The sequence below is a fragment of the Pelodiscus sinensis genome, chromosome 9, assembly GCF_052426305.1.
Source record: "Pelodiscus sinensis isolate ZL-2025 chromosome 9, ASM5242630v1, whole genome shotgun sequence".
Classification (NCBI taxonomy): Eukaryota; Metazoa; Chordata; order Testudines; family Trionychidae; genus Pelodiscus; species Pelodiscus sinensis.
The window spans coordinates 19,816,653-19,837,334 of NC_143060.1; the positions used below are offsets into that span (position 1 = coordinate 19,816,653).

The following is a 20,682-nucleotide window of genomic DNA, read 5'->3' on the forward strand; positions in this document are numbered from 1 at the left end:
TAGTCATGAATGTCAAATCTTGGGTTAAGTGCTTGACTGAAACTCTCATTCACAGGACACAGAATTGAGTATGCTCAGTCCTAGAAAGTGCTAGGGTATTGAATCTGTTTAGTTTCTGTTTCTTTAAAGATCATATCTTCTAAGTGTTTGGCAGGTATTTCATTTTAAATTGGTTTCCTCAAAGCCAGACCAAAAATAAACCCAACAAAAACAGTCAGACGGAACCATCTGAATAAAAATAATTCCTCATCTCCAGTCAATCAGGAGTCATCCCATGGTATTTATGATCATAAGCCTACTTGTTGGCCAGTTATCTGAAAGGGTATGTCTACACTAGCCCCCTAGTTCGAACTAGGGAGGCTAATGAGGGTGACCAAAATTGCAAATGAAGCGCGAGATTTAAGTATTCCGTGCTTCATTAGCATGTTCCTGGGTGGTTGCCATTTTGGAAATTGACTAGCCCGAAGTAACTGCCCGTGTCTACACGTGGCAGTGAAATGGGAGTTCGAAGTAAAGCCCTTAACTCGAATTAGCTGTTAAACCTAATTCCAGGAGGAATAACAGCTTATTCGAGTTAGGGCTTTACTTCAAACTCCCGTTTCACTGCCGCGTGTAGACGCAGGCAGTTACTCCGGGCTAGTCAGTTTCCAAAATGGTGATCACCTGGGAACATGCTAATGAAGCACGGGATATTTAAATCCCGCGCTTCATTTGCAATTTCGGTCACCCTCATTAGCCTCCCTAGTTCGAACTAGGGGGCTAGTGTAGACATATCCTAATATCTTCCAAGAAAATCAATACACAAAACCAGAATTTCTCATGTAAAAACAAATATTGGATAGGAAAAAAATTCTGTTAATTTGTTTTTTATGTCTCCTCCTTATATTATAAAAACTTCAATCCTATCTATTTTCTTGGGCAGGTTACCTTTAATATTATGTATGTGGGTTGTTAGGGTTTTTTTTGTTTGTTTTGGGGTTTTTTTGAGGGGTGGTTTTGTGTTTTGCTGTTGTTTTTTTAATATTTAAGGGATACATGCCAGGATTTTATAGTGTACACACAGTCATCGAAATTGTACATTTTTAAAGTAGCTACTGCTGCAGTTTCTCATAGCCTTGGGCAGGAGGCAGGGGATGTATGCACAGCTGTAGGGCCCAGCCAAAGCTATGGTTAAGCTGAGGGACTTTAGCTCTACCCCTGCTGAGTTCTTCAGGAGCATTTAGTGGCCTACATTAACCTCTTCCAGTTTCCTTTCGGTGACCACACATTCTCTTGATCTTTGCACAGTCTAAGCTCTCTCCCTAGGATGCCTGCTCCTTTGCTTTTCCCTGTAGCACTGCTTTCTGTGTCTATGGTAACAGAAAGAGGGAGGGAAGTCTGCTGCCTGCATACAGAAGGGGCCTTGCAAGGAAAAGGAGACTTAGTCTGTGCAAAGCCAAAGAGGGAGAGAAACTGTGTGAAAAGATGGCTGGGGATAAGAGGGTCCAGGAAAGGAACATGGGAGAGAAAAAAATGAGATGTGTGTCCTTCCATAGGCCCTTTTAGCAGAGGTTCTCAGAGCCAACACCCCATTTTACAGATGGAGGGGCACAGGTTACATACATTCCCCAAAGTGTCTCTGGGAATAAGAGAGGAAATGGAGTGTGAAATAGGAGTTAAACGGAGATTCACTTCTCATAAAAATATTACATGGAAGTGACGACGACTCTATTAAAGTGAAAGGAAAGGCTTGAAACTTCTTTAAAGGGACAATGTCCGGTGTAAAATTAGAGTGTTACATTTGTTTCTATTAATATTCTGAATTAAGCTGTTAGACCTTTTCAAATCAGTTGTGCTTTTCACTATTTATGCTTTAATTTACTGTTTGCATGCCTCTTAAATTAGACAATGGATATAAAACAAACGGTCTCATTTCTGGGTCCAATCAATTCCACTTTCAAATTCTGAAGTGTAAGTACAATGCTACAAAACTGGTTTGGGAAATACTGATATGTTCATTTTAAAACTATTTCTGTTGGATTTTTAAATGGGCCTTTTTATTGGCCAGACTGTTTGTTAAAGTTGTTTTACAATTATATTTAATCTAACCGTTTGTTTAAAACATAAACCTTATGAATAATGCTTTTTTTTTTTTTTTTTAAATCTTGGGCAGGTGCTTTATTATGGAGGACAGAGGGTATCTTGTGGCACACCCAACTCTTATTGATCCTAAAGGTCATGCTCCAGTAGAACAGCAGCATATTACACACAAGGTTTGGCTAAATCTTGTCTTTTTTCCCCCTTTTTCTCAAAGATTACAGAATGTACTGAAGTCAGTTTTCATGCATATTTTTAAGTTAAAATTCTGTTCTTGTCTTTTCAGGAACCTTTGGTAGCAAATGACATTCTAAACCATCCAAACTTTGTGAAGAAAAATCTCTGCAACAGTTTCAGTGACAGAACAGTTCAGAGGTTTTATAAATTTAATACTAGCCTAGTGGTGAGTGTTGTTTGTTTTCTTGTTTTTCTTTTTGAATGTGTTTTGGTTGGTTTGGATTTACTTGGACTGATACAAAGGTCAATCAGTGTAAGACACCAGCAACAGCAAACAGAGGCCCAAAATCAATTATCTGGGAAGGGCAGCAAATGGTGACCCAGTAGAAACATAAAATTAGTGGGATAGACTGTACAAATCTTGCTCCCATGAGTAGACCATTGAAGTGCCAAGGACTACAAATGTGAGTATTTGGTAAAACTTACATAATCTAGCCCAAACGTCTAAGAGCTGAAAAGTTATCTTCCATATCTTTTAAGGGTGTTTTTTTTTTCAATGCTGGTTTGGATTCCTCTGCTGTGAATCTTGAGTCTTTAATGCCAGTCACCAACCCCTAGTGTGCACAAATGGGTTCTTCCTCTTTGCTCCCATCCTTCTTTCTTGAAGCCTTTAACACGATTAGTTAGAGGTAATTAGGTAACAAAATAGAAAACATACCGACATGCACTTAGAATAATTTGTCAAAATGAAGTCTTCTAAAAATCTCAGGTAAAAACAGGTGATGCTGTTTTACATAGAGTATTCCCCCAGTTTTCTATCTTGCAAAGAGACTAGAATATAAAATTCTTGTTCTCTGTGTTGTTGTAGTTGTGTTGGCAATTAGAGAGACAAGGTGTGGGAGGTAATATCTCAATTTCTGTCGGTAAAGGCAGAGATCAGGCTCCGTGGAGCTCACTAACATGTCTCTTTCACCCACAGAAATTGGTCCAATAAAAGATATTACCTCACCCACCTTGTCTATATAACATTCATGATAGCCATCTGTTATTGTGCAGAGTGTACTAACTATTGTGTCACAAATCCATCATCACAAGATCACTGTGGAATCATAAAAAAAGTACAGGTGTGAAGGAAACTTCTGAAAGCGCAGGCAAGTTAAATGGATCTCTGTTAGGACAGTATAGACTTTAACATTTTCCCTACAATTGAAATGCAAAATGGGTTGGAATGGGGAAGGTGGAGGGACTGGAATTTTGTTGCAAAGGAAAATGCAGAGGACAGAAAAGCTCATTTAGATTGCATTGTGTAAGTCAGAACCAGGCATGCTTTGACTTTTCAGATAGTTCACAACTAAAGTATATTTTTATAGTACATGTGCCAGCAAGTTGTCAGCAACTTGTGATGGTGCCTGCCTGCCAGAACTGAATCTCTGTGTAGGTAACAGATAATTGGCATCCAGCGCCTGTGTGGGAATTTCGGTTTCACTGCCTCCTCCACAGGCTGTGGGGCACAAGGAGCAGTCAGCTCCTATCACAGCTCATGGGGCCAGAGGAACTCTGTGCCCTCACCAGTTATTGGGGTGGGGAGCTTTGCACTTGGGCATGCCACTGAGTGGTGTGATAGGGAAAGGAGGGGAGGAGAGATTTGAAAGAAGTATTGTCCGCTGTCAAGCAGGATACTAGATTAAAGACTGTTATGGCAGATCATGATGTTACAAGATGAGCAAATTTTAGGAAAGTGCTTTGCTATGTAGTACGGGCTCAGTTACTCATCTCCTGAGCAGGCTGATGAGTTAATCTGTGTGCCTGATCTCTGAAAAAGAAGCATGCTACGTTCATGTTCCCCCATAGTTTTAGCTTCAGTTTACCTACTATATCTTTTAGAGAGTTTGTATGTCTGTGTGTCTGTCCGTCTGTCTGTAAGTCCATTTATTCAAGAATTCGTTCTTAACTGTAAGAGCTAGGATCCCCAAATTTGGTATGCAGCTTCCTTTTATTGTAACTTAAAGCAAGGTCAGGGTTGGAATGGAATGTGCCCAGAATTTGATTGTTTCTCATCAAATGGAAAGGGAAGGGTCCAGTTGAAGGGAGTTATACTGTAGAATGACCACAAGGGGGCAGCAAGAGGCCTGAGATGGGGACCGGGAAGCCTAACCCCACTGGGCTAGCAGAGTGCAGGGGTAGAGAAAGGGACAGCTATGTACTATGTATTTCAGAGTTTGTGTGTCTGTCTGTCCCCCATCTGGAGGACATGCACCCCTCCCTGGCTATGCTCACTACAGCAGCCAAGGCCAGGCACTTCTCACCTGGCCCCAAGCTGCTGCGGCGAGAGAGGACTCACTGCATACAGATCCCCTCACCCCCGCCCCACCCCAGAGCAATGATTTAAATGAAGGAAAAACAAAACTTAGTTGAGTTATGGACCCAAGCAACATCGGGTAAATCTACTGGTGGTTCTAGAAATGTGCTTGTGGAGAGGCAAAGATTTTAACACACTGGGTAATGTATTTCCTGCCCGTCTGTTTCTCTGACGTGCCTGGCTTTTCCCTAGGGTGACCTGACAAACCTGGTGCATGGCAGCCACTGTTCTAAATACAAACTGACAAGAATACCTGGAACCAATGCCTTTGTAGGAATAGTCAATGAAACGTGTGACTCTCTTGCTTTCTGTGCCTGCAGTATGGTAGACAGGCTCTGTCTGAACTGTCACAGGTAAGGGGGTGATTTGAAATGAATTGACAAGGGCAGGTAATGTTGGTTTTTATTTTATTGTAAATGAAGACTGAGCGCACTGGCCATTTCGTAAGCTAGTGTATACAGTCCACCTCCAATGTCAGAACAAAACAAATGCCTAAATAAAATGTATTGTATTTGTAACTTGTGGGGTTATGCCCTTCCTTTATAGGAATTGGAAGATTTATCAGGCTTTTTTTCATGGTGCACAGTAGCTTAAAATGTTTTGCCACATTTTTGATGTCACATAAACCTTGCGGGAGTTTAAGACATTTTCCCCGCCATTCCTTGGCTTTTGCCAGTGCTTCCTTTTGTGTAACAGACATATGAGCTGCTTTGCTTGTGAATAGGAGTGCTCATCTGGGGCAAAGTTACTCCCAGGTGTGACTGTTTCCAAGGATCTTCTTTACAACCTATTTACACTTGCCTTTGAATGTGAAATAGGCTGGGTTTTTACATCAGAGCCAAGTTTATTGCTTCCACACCCCATAGCTACAAAAGGTTTTGACTCCAATAACAACCATGTGATTCAGCTGGGCAGGAGGGAAGGCGCTCCCCTGAAGAACTATGGGATGGGGAAGGGGAGAAGGGGTTGCTCTGCTTTTTTAGCAATCAGGAGCTTGGGAAATGTGGCAAGGAGAGAGCTAGTAGTTCCACAGGTTGATATACTCTTCATCCATAACTTAGCATGAGGGGGCGGGGGGGCGAGCAGAAGCATTTGGCAGTGGAAGGATTCCTTTCTCCCAGCTAAGTTCCTAACCACTCAGTTGTAGCAACCTGCATGGAATTTAAAGGAAAGAGCACAGGTTGTTGGAGGACAGAGTGTAGAGAAGGCACTAGTAGGTCAGCTAGTGTTCATAGGCTACTACGTCAGCTGAAATTTCAACTGGTAGGGTATGTCTAGACTACAGGATTTTTTCATAAATCAAAAGAATGTGGCAATTTTGTTGATGGTGGTAAACCTCATTCTACAAGGAATAACGCCTTTTTTCGAAAGTCATCTTTCGAAAGAAGGTGCTATTGCATGAAAACAGGGCTTTTTCGAAAGAGAGCATCCAGATTCTATTTCAAAAAAGCGATTTTTTTCAAAAAATCTTCTTGTTGTCTAGACGCTCTTTTTTGAAAGAGGCTTGCAGTCTAGACGTAGCCATAAAAAAAATAGTTCTCTTTGTAGTCAGTCTGGTGTTACAAATCTGGTGTCTTTTCAGTACAGGCAGTCCCCGGGTTACGTACAAGATAGGGGCTGTAGGTTTGTTCTTAAGTTGAATCTGTATGTAAGTCGGAACTGGCGTCCAGATTCAGACACTGCTGAAACTGACCGCCAGTTCTGACTTACATACAGAATCAACTTAAGAACCCCAGGCGTCCCCAAGTCAGCTGCTGCTGAAACTGATCAGCAGCTGATTCCAGGAAGCCCGGAGCAGAGCAACTCTGTCTGGGGCTTCCTGTAGTCAGCGCTGGTCAGTTTCAGCAGAAGCTGACTTGGGGACGCCTGGGGCAGAGCAGCTGGGGTGCTACTGGACCAACCCAGCAGCACCCCATCTGCTCTGCCCCAGACGTCCTGATTCAGCCGCTGCTGAAACTGACCAGCAGTGGCTGAATCAGGACCTGGGGCAGAGCAGCTGGGGTGCTGCCGGGTTGGTCCAGTAGTGCCCACGGGCGCTGCAGGACCAATCGGCAGCGCCCCAGCTGCTCTGCCCCAGACGTCCTGATTCAGCCGCTGCTGAAACTGACCAGCAGCGGCTGAATCAGGACCTGGGGCAGAGCAGCTGGGGTGCTGCCGGGTTGGTCCAGTAGTGCCCACGGGCGCTGCAGGACCAATCGGCAGCGCCCCAGCTGCTCTGCCCCAGAGTCCAAAACAAAAGCCTGGTCTGCTGGGGGGGGGGGCGGGGGAGCACACTAGCTGCGCCCCCTCCCCCCAGCAGACCAGGGACACGGGGAGCAGAGCCGCAGCGGCAGCGGGGTGCCGCGCCTCTGAGGCTTTGCTCTGGCAAAGCCTCAGAGGCGCGGGACCCCCCGCGGCTGCGGCTTCAGTCAGGGTGCCTGTGGTCTGCTGGGGACCGTCCCCAGCAGACCACAGGCACCGGGACCCAAGCGGCAGCAGCGGGCGGGTTCCTGCGCTTCTGAGGCTTTGCCAGAGCAAAGCCTCAGAAGCGCGGGAACCCCCGCTGCTGCCGCATGAGACCCGGTGCCTGTGGTCTGCTGGGGACGGTCCCCAGCAGACCACAGGCACCCGGACTGAAGCCGCAGCCGCGGGGGGGTCCCGCGCCTCTGAGGCTTTGCCAGCGCAGGAACCCGCAGGAACCCGCCCGCTGCTGCCGCTTGGGTCCCGGTGCCTGTGGTCTGCTGGGGACGGTCCCCAGCAGACCACAGGCACCGGCACCCAAGTGGCAGCAGCAGCGGTTCCCGCGCTTCCGAGGCTTTGCTCTGGCAAAGCCTCAGAAGCGCGGGAACCCGCCTGGTGCCCCTGGTCTGCTGGAGACGGTCTCCAGCAGACCAGGGGCACCGGAGCAGCTTACGAACGGGGCTTTCTCGCCCCGACTTCCGGGGCGAGAAAGCTCCGTTCGTAAGTGCGGATCCGACGTAAGTCGGATCCGCGTAAGTCGGGGACTGCCTGTATATGGTATATGAAACACTGGATGTATGCTGTAAATAGGATTTAGACTTTAGTTTATATTGATGTGACTGGCAATTTTTTCTTTTCTCCACAGAATGGAACAAAATGAATGTGAATGCCCTTGTGAATGCCCACTGGAGGTCAATGAATGTACTGGCAATCTTACCAATGCAGAAAGCAGGTGAGAACAAGTATCTCTAAAACGCGAGTAATACTGTTATTATGTGTTTTCAATGTTCTAACCCTGAAAATATGGACTACTTTCTCATGCCACTGTATATGCAGTGTTTGGTAGAAAAGAGTGATTAAACATGTGTAATATACTTAGCAAAGTTTCATTTTTTATTGGCTATACTGCAAATTCTTCTTTGTGACACAATCTCAATTGTTTTCTCCAATGTAGGAATCCTAGTTGTGAAGTCCACCAGGAACCGATGACATTCACAGCAATTGATCCTAGCCTACAAGATGCTCTTCCGCAATGTATTAACACACGGTGTAATCAGAGGCTGGAGAGTGGGTAAAGTGCAATATTTTCCTTCTCTGGAAATATGTGCAGAGCTTGAATTTATTGGGAGCTATTATTTACTCTAATATAAACAAATCTTCCCTTGACATTAAATAAATGAAGAGCTATAACATTTCAGCCTGTTACCATGGCCATGATCTTGTGATGCCACCATGCTATGAATTTGAGACCTCAATATTCCTGTTTGAGTCATGTAATGCCACTAATAGCAGAGAGCCATAGTTTCACTCAGTGACACCTTTTCTTGTCCCTATTGAAGTCAACAGAGTGCACCAATGTAGGTGAGAGGAGAAATGAGCCATAGAAGGAACAGTTGATTTCTACCTTTCAGCTAGAGGGGAAAGTGCTACATTATTTGCCTACACTTTTTGAGAAGCAGATGTTCTTAACAAGAACGTGGCCATAGAAATTTGGGAGTAGGTACTACTTACCCAAGAATTTCTGTCAGGAAAAAAATAAAGTGCATGTCACTTAAATTGTGATAGGAGTATAGTAGGTTTTGTGGCCCACGTCATAGCGAGCAAAAATTAGGGACAAATTCTCTGAGGTACTCAGGTTTATGGAGTGTGGTAGACCAGGTGAAGTGGCAGGGAGTCAGTTACAACTCTCTGATTCGCTACACCTCTTCTGTCTCTGACGTTGGTTAGAACAGCCTGCGGACTGATCTAATTTGTGCCAATTGGCAGTGGTCTCCAAGAAACTGTCCATGAACTAGACAAAACCAGGGTGCATCTTGCTTTAACCATTCCTTCTTGGTGCCCCTCCCAACTCAAAACACTCTATTCACTGGAGTATTCAAAGAGAGAGAGAGAAGATCCAGACAGGCATTCCTTCAAGCTGAGAGACACTCCATCCAAGGAGTTTCAGGTGATTGGCTCTCCCTTAGCATTGCCTGAGTAATGCAGAAAGAGGAGAGCAATCCAGTCAATCTGGCCCTTGATGACAAAACTTCTCTTTCCCCATATGATTTACCTTTTGTAACTTAAACCTTTATAAAGCTTCCATAGCCAAGCATTGGCGCTGTGAACTTAATGGGATGATTTCGGTTCCAACTTGCCTCATGACTATGAATGTACTGAGAGAGACCCAGTCAAAAATGATTTTCTTTAAGGTTAAAGCAGCCCTTTTTCTTCACTTGCAGGGATTGCTTTGGCGTGTTGGACTGTGAGTGGTGTATGGTGGACAGTGATGGAAAGACCCATTTGGATAAATCCTACTGTGCACCTCAGAAGGAATGCTTTGGTGGGATTGTGGGTGCTAAAAGCCCTTATGTGGATGACCTGGGTGCGATAGGTAATTCCAGTCTTTTAATGAGGATATCTAGATATAAAACTGCCAATATTTTATTGTATATACCATCAGTGTAGGAGCACAAACGCCATGTGCTGAAACCTTGAGTTTATTGTAATATTAGGGAAATGCCCGTTTGAACTTTTTTGCAAAGATTTTTATGCTCTGATTTTTTTTTATTGGTTTTGGGGTTTTTTCAGGAGATGAAGTGGTCACTTTGAACATGATAAAAAGTGCTCCAGTTGGTCCTGTAGCTGGAGGTATTATGGGATGCATCATGGTGCTCGTTCTGGCCGTATACGCGTATCGTCACCAGATCCACCGGAGGAGTCACCAGCACATGTCACCTCTTGCAGCACAAGGTGAGCAGAAAACTTGTGTGGAGATAATTGCCAGGGAGGGGAGGAAAAACAGCTCTTCTGCCTCATTTCAAAGACCACTTTTTGGTTTATCCCTTGGGAGTCTTTTATTCTTGTTTCTCTTCTGATCCCCCCCTTTTATCTCCCACTCCACTCCTTACAGACCTGATGTACTTACTGTCCAGTGTGCTTGTGTACCACTGCCCCCTGCTGGATACAGAGTTAGACTTGCTGTTTCCTTGGGAAGACCTGGACAGAAAATGCCATAACAAGTGTTAGAATGATGTGGATATGACCTTTATAGAGCTAAATCAGGGAATGCAGCTTTCTACCATCCTTTAACTTCTAAATAGTAGAGTGTTTTTTAGCAAGTACTAGGTGCTGTTGCCAGCAGTTAATTAGAATTACAGTATTCAACATGCCTACTCCTGAGCTGCTTTTTTGGTTGTATTTTTTCTCCCTCACTTGAACTCTGTGAGAAATTCATCATTATAGCAGATTTTACTTACAAGTGGAAGGAAAGAAGAACAAAATTATTATTATTTGTAATATAGTAACACTTAAAAGCTCCATCTAAAGCTCTGTTGTACTAGACACTGTATCAATACATAATGAAAGGCAGGGCACTTTGGTTTGCAGTGTAAATAGTCAACCAGACAGAGTGTGGCAGGGGAAGCAGAGGCATGGGGAGGAAAGTGATTTGCACAAGTCTCAGAGCTGAGACTAGAACCCTGGTCATCTTATCAGCTAGACCATACTGCCTCCGCCTGAGACTGTTCACTAAGCTGTCTACATCACTCACGTCTTCCACGGCCAATTTCTTTCAGGGGTACCTGACATATACTCCTCCTGGTATATCTAATCCCCAACCTGCCCTAAAAACAGGATTCCCCAGCCCATTCCAAAAGCATAGCACTCCAGGACAATCATGCAGAGTTGCTTCCAGCACTCTACCAGGCTGACAGTCGTTCATAAGTTGATCCACAATTTTTCTCTTAACAGTTGCATTTTTCTGTTTGTGATGGTGTGTAGAAATGTCAGTGCGTATGTCCAACCTGGAGAATGACCGGGATGAGAGAGATGACGACAGCCATGAAGACAGAGGAATCAGTAAGTGCTGAGCTGTGTCACTATAAAATATGCCAGCCAATACTAGACTATGGGTTGGTGGCCTTCTTGCTTTTAGCTTATTTTAGTATTAAAAATGAGTGAAGGATTTTTCATTTCTCTCAGCAACTTGGCAAGACAGAGTGACTTTGTTCTGGAAAATAATAGGGCTGACATATTAAGTGACTTAGTTTGTAACCCCTAGTGTCCTTCAGTCTCACCTCAAAAAGTTATTCTTAGTTTGGGGCCGCACAGTGGGCATGAGACCAACTGCTTCCTGGTATGCAGTGGGAGCTTGCCTGTTCTGCCCAGTATTAGAGTGTAGCACGCTCTCCGACCCATGGGTCAGTCAGCCCTGGGAATGATTCTTGAAGAACTGCAGATATGACTGTGTGAGGAATGGAAGCTTTGGCCTGTGAGCAACGTTGGAAAGGGGAAGGCACAGTCTGACCCTTTAATTATAAATTTCAGTTCAACAAGTGTGTTAAATGAAAACTCAAGAAGTCCTGTTTGCACTTGCTCTTGAACTGCTGGTTCTTTACCTTTCAGTTATGACTGTGCTGCTCTGTGTACAAATTCTCTGGTGTAGTGATGGGCTCAAGGCCTTTTGATTTTGGGAGAGATCAGAATTTCTCACATGGTCCTATCTTTAAAATGGGGTGAATCAAAATGCAAGATCTGAACACTCTGCCAACAACAAGGGTTCAACAACCAGAGCTGGATCGGAGTTCTGCAGCTTGTGTCCATTGATACTAATGCAGCTTGTGTGAGTCTGTCTTGCTTTTCAGTTTAAATGGTGAACAGGCTTTAGATGCCTCCAAGGCATTGCGACAGGGATCCCACGTAACACTCATTCATCAAAGCAGACATCAGGGTAAATAAAAGTTATGTTCATCCTGCTGTCCGCTATGGATGAGGGCGTGCACATCTCAACAAACCTGTGTCCCATCATTTCTGTGATTTGGAAGCTTGTCATCCCTCTAAGAAATTCACAGCTGCATCTGGCAGAAGTAGCACATAAAACATGTCTCATTACTTGTTATTGAATTGCTCCATTAGTGTAACTTAATAAAACACTCTGTTTAAAACAAACCCTGCTCTCTTTTTTTTTCCCCCGTAGTCAGCAACACTCGGTTTATAGCAGCTGTAATTGAGCGGCACGCACACAGCCCAGAACGTAGACGTCGCTACTGGGGGCGATCAGGAACAGAGAGTGATCACGGTAAAGCTTTTCAATTCCCCTTGACTCTGCTTATTTCAGATGCTTGGCAATAGAGGCTAACGCCAGACCAAAAAAAACTTCACTCCTTATTGCTTTGTGGTTAAACAATTTTGACACCTCGCAGTGCATGACACTGTCCAGCAACAAAACTATTTTTGTTACAACATGAGCTCTTCAGCTTAACACCCCATTCTCTGCATCTTACTCTTATAATAGTGTTAGCTGTATTGGCTGTCTGACTGATTGGAATTCAAACAAATAGAAAAGTGACCAAGTTTACCACCCCATTTTCCCATGGTCAACCCTGGCAGTTCAAAATCTCAAAAACCATTGAAAGAGGTAAAGCTTATTGTCTTCATGACATTAGCGAACTAATTCCATGCCCTTCACTGTGAAGTGGGTGATCTTCTCAAAGCTGATCTTCACACCTTTTTATAAAGCTCCCTCTCCACTCCAATATCTTCTGTAGCTGGGCTAAATTAAGCCTGAATTAGACTATGGGTCAAAGATTCCTTTAGCCTCTCTGTTGGGCCTACAGCACATCCTACTGCAGTGGAGGACATTTTATGTGCAAGTCAACTTTTAAAAGGATGACAAGCATTTATTGTTTGTACTGTAATGATGTTTGTGCTAATGTCATGTAGTGTCTGGTGACATTTCCATTGTCTACCCTTTTTGGGAGGTTATATTTTTGTCATTGTATTCCTTTCCAGTCTGAAAAACTGTTGGCCAACTCTTTTTAAGTGTTTAGAGCAATTATGTCTGTATGAAGTTATTGACTCATCAAGAAGGCTTAGTGTTAGCTAAGTCAAAGGTTATCTGCAGAGCTTGCACAGATACAAAATATGTATTTGCAAATATGAGCTATGGATATCCATATTGATAGCCACAGATGAAGATACCCACAAATATAAAGCAGCTATCCACAGATTTGCAAGGCTCTAACTCTTTGCTGGCGTGTTGGCAGTAGTTGTATGTCATCATTATTGTGTGTTTAAATCAGACTCATGTAACTATATGTGATTTTGTGTTATTAGAGTTTGATATTTTACACAATTAGTTTGATATATTCCACTCCTAGAAAGTCCTCGGACAGCCTGGTCACTGAGGTGCCAGCTGGGTAACCTACTGCCCAGCTTTTTAAAGCTACATATATTTCTTCTTCGAGGGATACTTCTTCTTGTGTTCCACTGTTGGGGTTCTGCATGTACCCCATGTGCCTAACGTCGGAGAGTTTTGAAAGTAGTTTTTGTAGCCGCATCCTAGTGCTTCCTACCAATGTGGTGAAGGACGGGGTGGAGCAACTAACTCTTCAGTTCCTTCTCATCACCGCATGGTTTGAGACAGAACCTTCAGAACCTTCCTCTCTCTGATAGAGGCAGCAAATGGTGGGAAGCGACCAGTCACATCATTAGTCAATTATCCGATAAGCTTATTCTTATCAGATAGTCAACTAGTTGCTTACATCCCTACTCTGGTTCCATGGTTCTACTGGAACTGACCAAACTACCATCATAGTCACTGGACAAAGCAGTGACTTCGGCATCTCCTTCTCCCCTGGACACCTTCAAGCAATTCCAAGACCTACTGCTCAGAGTCACTGGGGAACTTCATATCCCATTAGAGGAAAGCCAAGACTCCCAACACAAGTTCTTGTATATTCTCCATATATCAACACACCCACGATTCTCCCTCCCTGTCACCAAAGAGTTGGTTAGAATGTAGTGGCACATATTCCACTGAATGTGTATAGAGATGCTATTGTGTACCAGCTAACAGCTCATAATTTCTATTTTCCCTCCCACCTCCCAATTCTCTGTCTATTAGTCTAGGTTGCTCTAAAAGATCCAAGCAGCAAAATCCTAGATCTATGCCAATAGTTAAAGAGGAAAACACTTAGACCCATAGGTGCCAATGGCTCCTGTGAGACTCTAGGACAAAAGCACCCATGGAAAAAAATAGGTGGTGCTCAGCACTCACTGGCCACACTGGTTCCAGCCCTCTCAGGACTCGCCGCCAGTCAGCAGTTCAACAGGCAGGATACGCTGGGGAAGGGGGTGCAGAGAGGAGGGAGTGATGGTGAGGACCTCAGGGAGAGATGGTGGAGTGGGAGCAGGAAGAGGCAAAGCAAGAGCAGACCCTTGGGGGAAGGTGTGGAGCAGGGTAAAGGAAAGGCAGAGTGAGGCCAAGAACCTCCGGGGAAGAGGCAGAGAGATGGTGGGACTTTGGGGGGAAGAGGTGGAGTGCCCATTGTGGAAAAATACATGCTCTTATATCTACTGGGGTGTACACCCAGTCTGCAATTCAAGATGGCCGATTATCAAGTGCTATTGGCTAAATATGATTTCCTCAGTTTTGCTGTTTGAGGAATTCATTAGTAGTCTCTCCAGATTCTCACTGAGGAAGGTAAATTAATATCTAGAACTGCCTTCCAATCCGCCAATGCTTCCTCTAGGGTCATGGCTACAATCATTTTGCAAAGGGAGACTTGGTTGCATGGCTCAAGATTCCCCAGAGAGTTCCAAAACACCATGAAAGACCTCCCCTTTGATGAATCTCACCTCTTGAAGACAGACAATTCTCTACATACCCTGAAGGATTGTAGTGCCACCCTTCAATTGGAGGACAGTTATACATCTTCCCTCAGAAGAAACTGCCAGTCTACCATGCCATATTACAGGTCTCTCAGATTTATGGTGTAGGTTCGTGTGCCCCTGACTGTGGGAGGAGACATTGCAAACGCCCCTGTGCTCCTGGCCAATCAGGGCGTACGGCAGAGATGGGGGAGCACACGAAGTTTCCTTGCAAGTGGGAGCAAAATCATCTCAGTTGGAAGCATGAAGCGAGCAAGGGCACTTGTGCTGACCAACAGCATTGCCATCAAAACTCTCCAGCCCTTGACATGTGGTGCAGATGCATAACTTCACAGTGAAATGCAGGTAGGAATCCCACATTTGAAGAAACTCCTGTTACAAGTAAGTAGTCTCTTTTAGGTATCCATAGCTTCCTTGCCGATAGGAGAGACCAGACTTGCCCATCATAATATCCTTTCCTGGTTTCTCTCAACCAAAAGGACACTCAGATTATGAATAGTGATTTCAGGAGCCCAACGTGAGACACATTTCGAGAACCCTGATTTTCAGTGGTCAATTTGAGAATACAAAAACTGGGGCAGTACAGGTAACAAAAATGGTGCTCTCTTTTGAGTGGGAGAGGTGGCCTTGGAGGAGAGTATGGTTGCCCATAGGGCCAGGCAATAAGGCACTCTCCAGCAACACTGTGAAGTCAGGTGGTCAATCTCAGAGTTCTGCTGCTATTCCTGCTCTGCCCTGTACCTATGCTTCCCTGCCCCAATGCTATTTTCTCTGTCCCCCATAACCATGCGGTTCTGACCCTGGATCTGCCCCTGTCATTCCAGATGACCTTGCACAAGTGCTGAGTTAACCTTTCTGAGCCTCAGGATATGTTCACTTGATGATAGTACAGCTATGGCAATGCACCTGTGCCACAGTAGCACCCTAGGGTAGACACTCCCTGCATCAATTGAGGAGGTTTTTCTGCCAATGTCATTAATCCATCTCTACAAGACATGGCTGCTAGCTTGACAGAAGAATTCTTCTGTTGATCTCACTGCATCTACAGTGCAGTTTACATTGACACAACTAAGTCACATTCAGTACAATTTTTTTCATAGCTCTGAGCCATATAGCTAGGTTGACCTAATTATTATGTGTAGACCAGGCCATAGCATCTTTGTTTGTAAAATGTTACTGGTCTATCTCACATGAGTTCTGAGTCCTATGTTTTTCTTAATATTAAGTAAGTGTGAAGCTTTTATATCAATGTCTAAGAAGCAGCAGCACAATGGAAAGTTGTACACCTTAATATATGTGAAAGATGTGCAGTTTAACACTCAGGTGCCTCATACAATTCAATACCTCTTTTCTCAAAGAAATGAGACAGATTTTTTTATGAAGAAATGCAAGACCAGAAAATAGCTGGTCAAGGCTGCTAGAACGCATAGCAAATACCTTGTGAAATCAATAGCACTAAAGTATATACTTTAACAGTCCTGTAACCAGTTTTGCAATTAATTTACATTAGTCTCAAGACTCTAAAACAGTTGAAAGGTAACAAAACATAAGCCCTCATTTAGCAGAGAACTACATTTACTGTTTTGTGTGGCATTTGTTTTCAGAGCTGTGATATGGTTCTCATAGTTACAACACATAAATAAAGTTCAGGAAAGAGCATGACCAAATGTATTCTGGTTTAAAGTAGATGCATTATATGAAAGCCTTTTAGAAGTTATTAGGTGATATAAGATATATTTTGATTATCTTCCTTTCTTGGTAGACCAAATTAATATTCTTGTAAGATATCCAGTCTGAACAGTTGCAAGGGATGCGGTTCCTTGTACACTGGCATCTGAAACTACTTTGAGAGTTTTCCAGTTTTGAGAGTTTGTGGCACTTGTCTGAGATCAGGCAAGATTTCAGGTAGCTGGTAGGCTGGGTACACTGTGGTACTCATATAGAGCAAATTTCCCCATTTCCCAGCTGCAGTAATTTAATTTCACAAGATTTTAGCTAGAAAAGGATCTGCACAATTTGTCTCAATGAATCCATCGTGAGTACTTTCTTAGGCCATCTCTTCACTTCCTGGAAAATTGACACTGTGGTCGATCTTCCATAGTTTGATTTAGTGGTTCTAGTAAAGACCTGCTAATTTGAATGAAGGTGCTCCCGTCTACACCATTGCTCCTTGATTAGCGAGGAGTAAGGGACGTCAACGGGAGTGTTTGCTCTCCTCCAGCTACGCAATTAATGTAGCCGGAGTTTCTTATCTTAATTCGACCTTACAGGTAAATATGGACAAGGCCTTATAGATTCACTAGATCTAATTCTACAACATAGGGTGTATATAGATGTATATCTCTAGTTACAAGACATGTCTATTCAGCTGTCTATAAGCAGATTGGTTTGGCTGTCACAGATCTGAGCAGAGCAGCTCATAGGTAGGTATTGACAGATGCTGCCAGTAGATTCAGCAGAACATTAATATTCTGTCACTTCTGAAACTTTAAGGGAAGTTCTGTAATATTTAAAATAATCTCAGAACTTTGAAAATAGAACACTTTCATCAGTAAGGACCTTTTCCTTTTTCAATATATATCATTTTTAAAAATCAAAACTATAATGTGAAGTACTTACAGTTAGAGTAGTTAATGGCTTTTCTAAGGAAGTTTTAGTTTAATAAGAATGTTGTACAATTTAAAGAGATAGTGTAGCTCTCAAACTTTGACCTAGTTTTTATCTATTTGAAAAGTCCAAATAATTTGTAAGACTTTTGCCTCCAAAACCATACTTCTTTATTGTGTATTTTTAAATAAATGCCAGTAGGTAAGTATGTTTGTTTGGTCTGGAACCAGATATTTCAACGTGAGGCTTCCAATAGGCTATTAAATGCAGGGAAGAGGAGGGAGGAAGGAACTTTTTAAAAACTAGACAGTATAGTCTACTACTGTGTGTATTTATCTTAAAGTTATTTGTTTATTGGGACCTATTATGTAAACTATGAGTTCCTCCATTGATTCCAGTGGGTATTGGAACATTCAGCACCTTGAAATGTTGGGGCACATGTCCTAGACCATATGTTCTTACTAGTGTTGTTTTGTGTTCTTAGGCTACAGCACTATGAGTCCTCAGGAAGACAGTGAAAATCCTCCATGCAATAATGATCCACTATCAGCTGGTGTTGACGTTGGAAATCACGATGAAGATTTAGACCTAGATACACCACCTCAAACAGCTGCATTATTGAGTCATAAGTTTCACCACTACAGGTTGCACCACCCAACTCTGCATCATAGCCACCACTTGCAGGCGGCAGTCACAGTGCACACTGTGGATGCAGAATGCTAATATACTTTATTCTCCGGGGAAAAGATGACAAAAGAAATGCAGTTTGTTAACAACGATCCATACAGCAATGGGGAGCGTTGTGGTTTGTGCTTTTACCAGGAATGGTTTCACTGCCTTCCTAAAAAAATCTGTTGCATACACACACAACCTTAAATGTAATGCTGGCTCTGCAGTCAAGGGAAAATGAGCATGATGAATGGACCTGCCATAACATTTTAATAAAATGGAGCAGGAGGCATGTTAGACCTCCAAACATAGGGATAAAAGTTTATACAGTAACTAAAGCTTTGGGAGCCTTGTTAAGCTGAGCCAAGAGAAGGGTGAGCTGAAAGAAGATGAAGACATTTTACTTTCCTTAACTGGAAGCATATAAAACTGTACAGCCAGAGACAAAAAAGGTGCTGGATACAGAAATGGTTTTTTTGAGGTTTCTGGTTTTTAGAAAGTACATCGCTCTTACAATTGCTGTATGGGACCTGAGACAATGCATCTCAAGATTTTTAAGTAAAGGATTATTTTTCTACTATTTATTGAACTTGAAATGTTCATGAACTTTGGAGGGGGGGAGGGGAAAAAACACTCCAACTACTATTGACAAGGACAGCATACATTCTGTGTGATGGTGAATCATTCTTCCAAGGAAGGCATCTGTTTCCTATTAGCTGATATTCATCCACAGCCCTACTTTGCTAAAAGGGAAAATGAAGAATCTTCTCTGCTTTGTTTACATGTTTTTTTAGCCACTGTCATTTTGTGTAAACTTTATAACGGATTTGTAATAGGCTGGGGAGGAGGTTAAATTTGTGAAGGGGGCCGGGATTCTTTGCTTCCCTACCAAAGCACTAAGTATTCTCCCTGTCTTTAAACCTCTGACTACCCTTAAAGGCCCTGAAGATCTGGAAGAGGATTCCCTTCACTGTAGTAATACAGTGTTTGTATTGCATTAACTATTAGAGAAAATACATCCTGTTCCTCTGTTTCCTTAAATCACTGGCAAAACCAGAACGTGGTAAAACACATTGTAAAGTTCAGGTTATTACAGAAGGTTTCTGTTGAAATCGTAATTATAAGATGCTGCTGTTTATCTGGAATTTAAATACTGCTTGGTGATTCATGCAGGGATTAATCAAGTCTCTCTAATACAACATGGGGCATCATAATTTTAAATTAGTTTTAAATCACAGTGTTGTATTTTAGATTCACATTGTGTGATGAAAATGTTATAAAACATTCTTGCACTGTGCATATGATAAACATCCATTTATGTAGTTTTTTTAAAAGATTTCTGAATACTGTTTTAATGAATAGGGTAATTAATACTGTATTATGTAAAAAAAATTGGTTCATAAACAGTACAGTAAAGTAACTATATGTGTGATATCAGGCTACCCCTTTATACTATGTATAAAATTACAGTCTCTAGTGAAATAAAACTGTATATAAAGTATAGTTCTGTGAATTACTTGTGGTTGAACTTGGATCATTCTCTTACTGGCCTCTAATTTTGTGGCTGAATGGACATCACAAAGGAAAGTAACATAACCCTCTGATAGTAAGGATTCCTCTCTTACTGTGATTATTCCAGCTCTAGTTCTGATTGGCTTAATATTTGCATGCAGCATATTTGTTTTAAAAATCTATTTTAAGAAGCCCTGTTTGTAACTATTTTGAACATTGAATCTCCTGGGAAAGGTCAAACACAATGCAAGCTTAACTTAACCAGTAATAACAGCATCTAGAAAAAATAAGGTATTGGAAAATGTGGTTGTCTCCTTTGCTGCTTATAGCAGTTTTGATGAGGGACTTGGTGGGGGGAATGTAATTTGTTGGGGGGTTTTGGGAGGTTGTTTGTATTTTGTTTGTTTGGGTTTTGTGGGAGTTTTTGTTTGTTTGCTTGAGGGGGAAGGCTTGAGCAGCTAGTTCAATTTTCTGACGTGTTCATACTAGAATCTTGTTTCTCTTTTTCAAGCACAGAATATCCTTGATCTTGGGCCCAACTTACTGGGCATTCTGGCTCTTGGGCAATGAGCTGTAGGTAACTGCTCTTTTCATATTTGCCAAGGGAAGGGAAAAATGTCATATTAGCATTCCCATTAGACAAAACAAAAAGCATGTGTAGCTGAGAAGCAAAAAATTTTAAGCATGAAAGTGAACGTAGGCTTCATCAGCTCTGCCTTCAAAGATGAAATTGCTGAAATAAATAAAAATTAGGGCTGTTAATTGACATGCATTAATGTTTATGATTAACGCAGTCCAGGATTAACGCATTACATTTTTAACATGTTAATCGCAGGCGTTAATGTTGCACTGCCCCTTTGAAGTGCCACTGTGGTGCTTCAAAGGGGCAGCGCAATGCAGAGCCTGGGATCAACTGGGGACTCCGCAGCTGACCCTGGGCTCCACTGCCCGTTTGAAATGCACAGAGGCAGCGTTTCAAAGGGGCAGCCGCCTCACAGCTGAGGCACAGATCAGCTGTGCAGTGGCTGCCCCTTACAAACACCACCTCCGCATGTTTCAAAGGGGCAGTGGAGCCCGAAATCAGCCATGGACTCCCTAGCTGATCCCGGGCTCCCTGCGGCATTTCCCCAGAACCTGGGATCACCTGGGGAATCCCCAGCTGATCCTCAGAGAAGTGCGAGGGACCTGGT

At 43.0% G+C, this 20,682-nt stretch overlaps 1 protein-coding gene across 1 annotated transcript in view; it reads left to right on the forward strand.

Annotated features, from left to right (window-relative positions):
• CACHD1 (cache domain containing 1) overlaps positions 1 to 19,481 on the forward strand; it is a 191,296-nt gene extending 171,815 nt beyond the window's left edge. Inside the window, exons 18-27 of the mRNA XM_006125035.5 lie at positions 2,153 to 2,252; positions 2,363 to 2,479; positions 4,805 to 4,965; positions 7,698 to 7,784; positions 8,007 to 8,123; positions 9,274 to 9,425; positions 9,623 to 9,784; positions 10,814 to 10,891; positions 12,009 to 12,110; positions 17,796 to 19,481. Coding sequence (XP_006125097.2) covers positions 2,153 to 2,252; positions 2,363 to 2,479; positions 4,805 to 4,965; positions 7,698 to 7,784; positions 8,007 to 8,123; positions 9,274 to 9,425; positions 9,623 to 9,784; positions 10,814 to 10,891; positions 12,009 to 12,110; positions 17,796 to 18,034 — 1,315 coding nt within the window. The 3' untranslated portion in view covers positions 18,035 to 19,481. The remainder of the gene's footprint in view (positions 1 to 2,152; positions 2,253 to 2,362; positions 2,480 to 4,804; positions 4,966 to 7,697; positions 7,785 to 8,006; positions 8,124 to 9,273; positions 9,426 to 9,622; positions 9,785 to 10,813; positions 10,892 to 12,008; positions 12,111 to 17,795) is intronic.
• Positions 19,482 to 20,682: the final 1,201 nt, after the last annotated feature.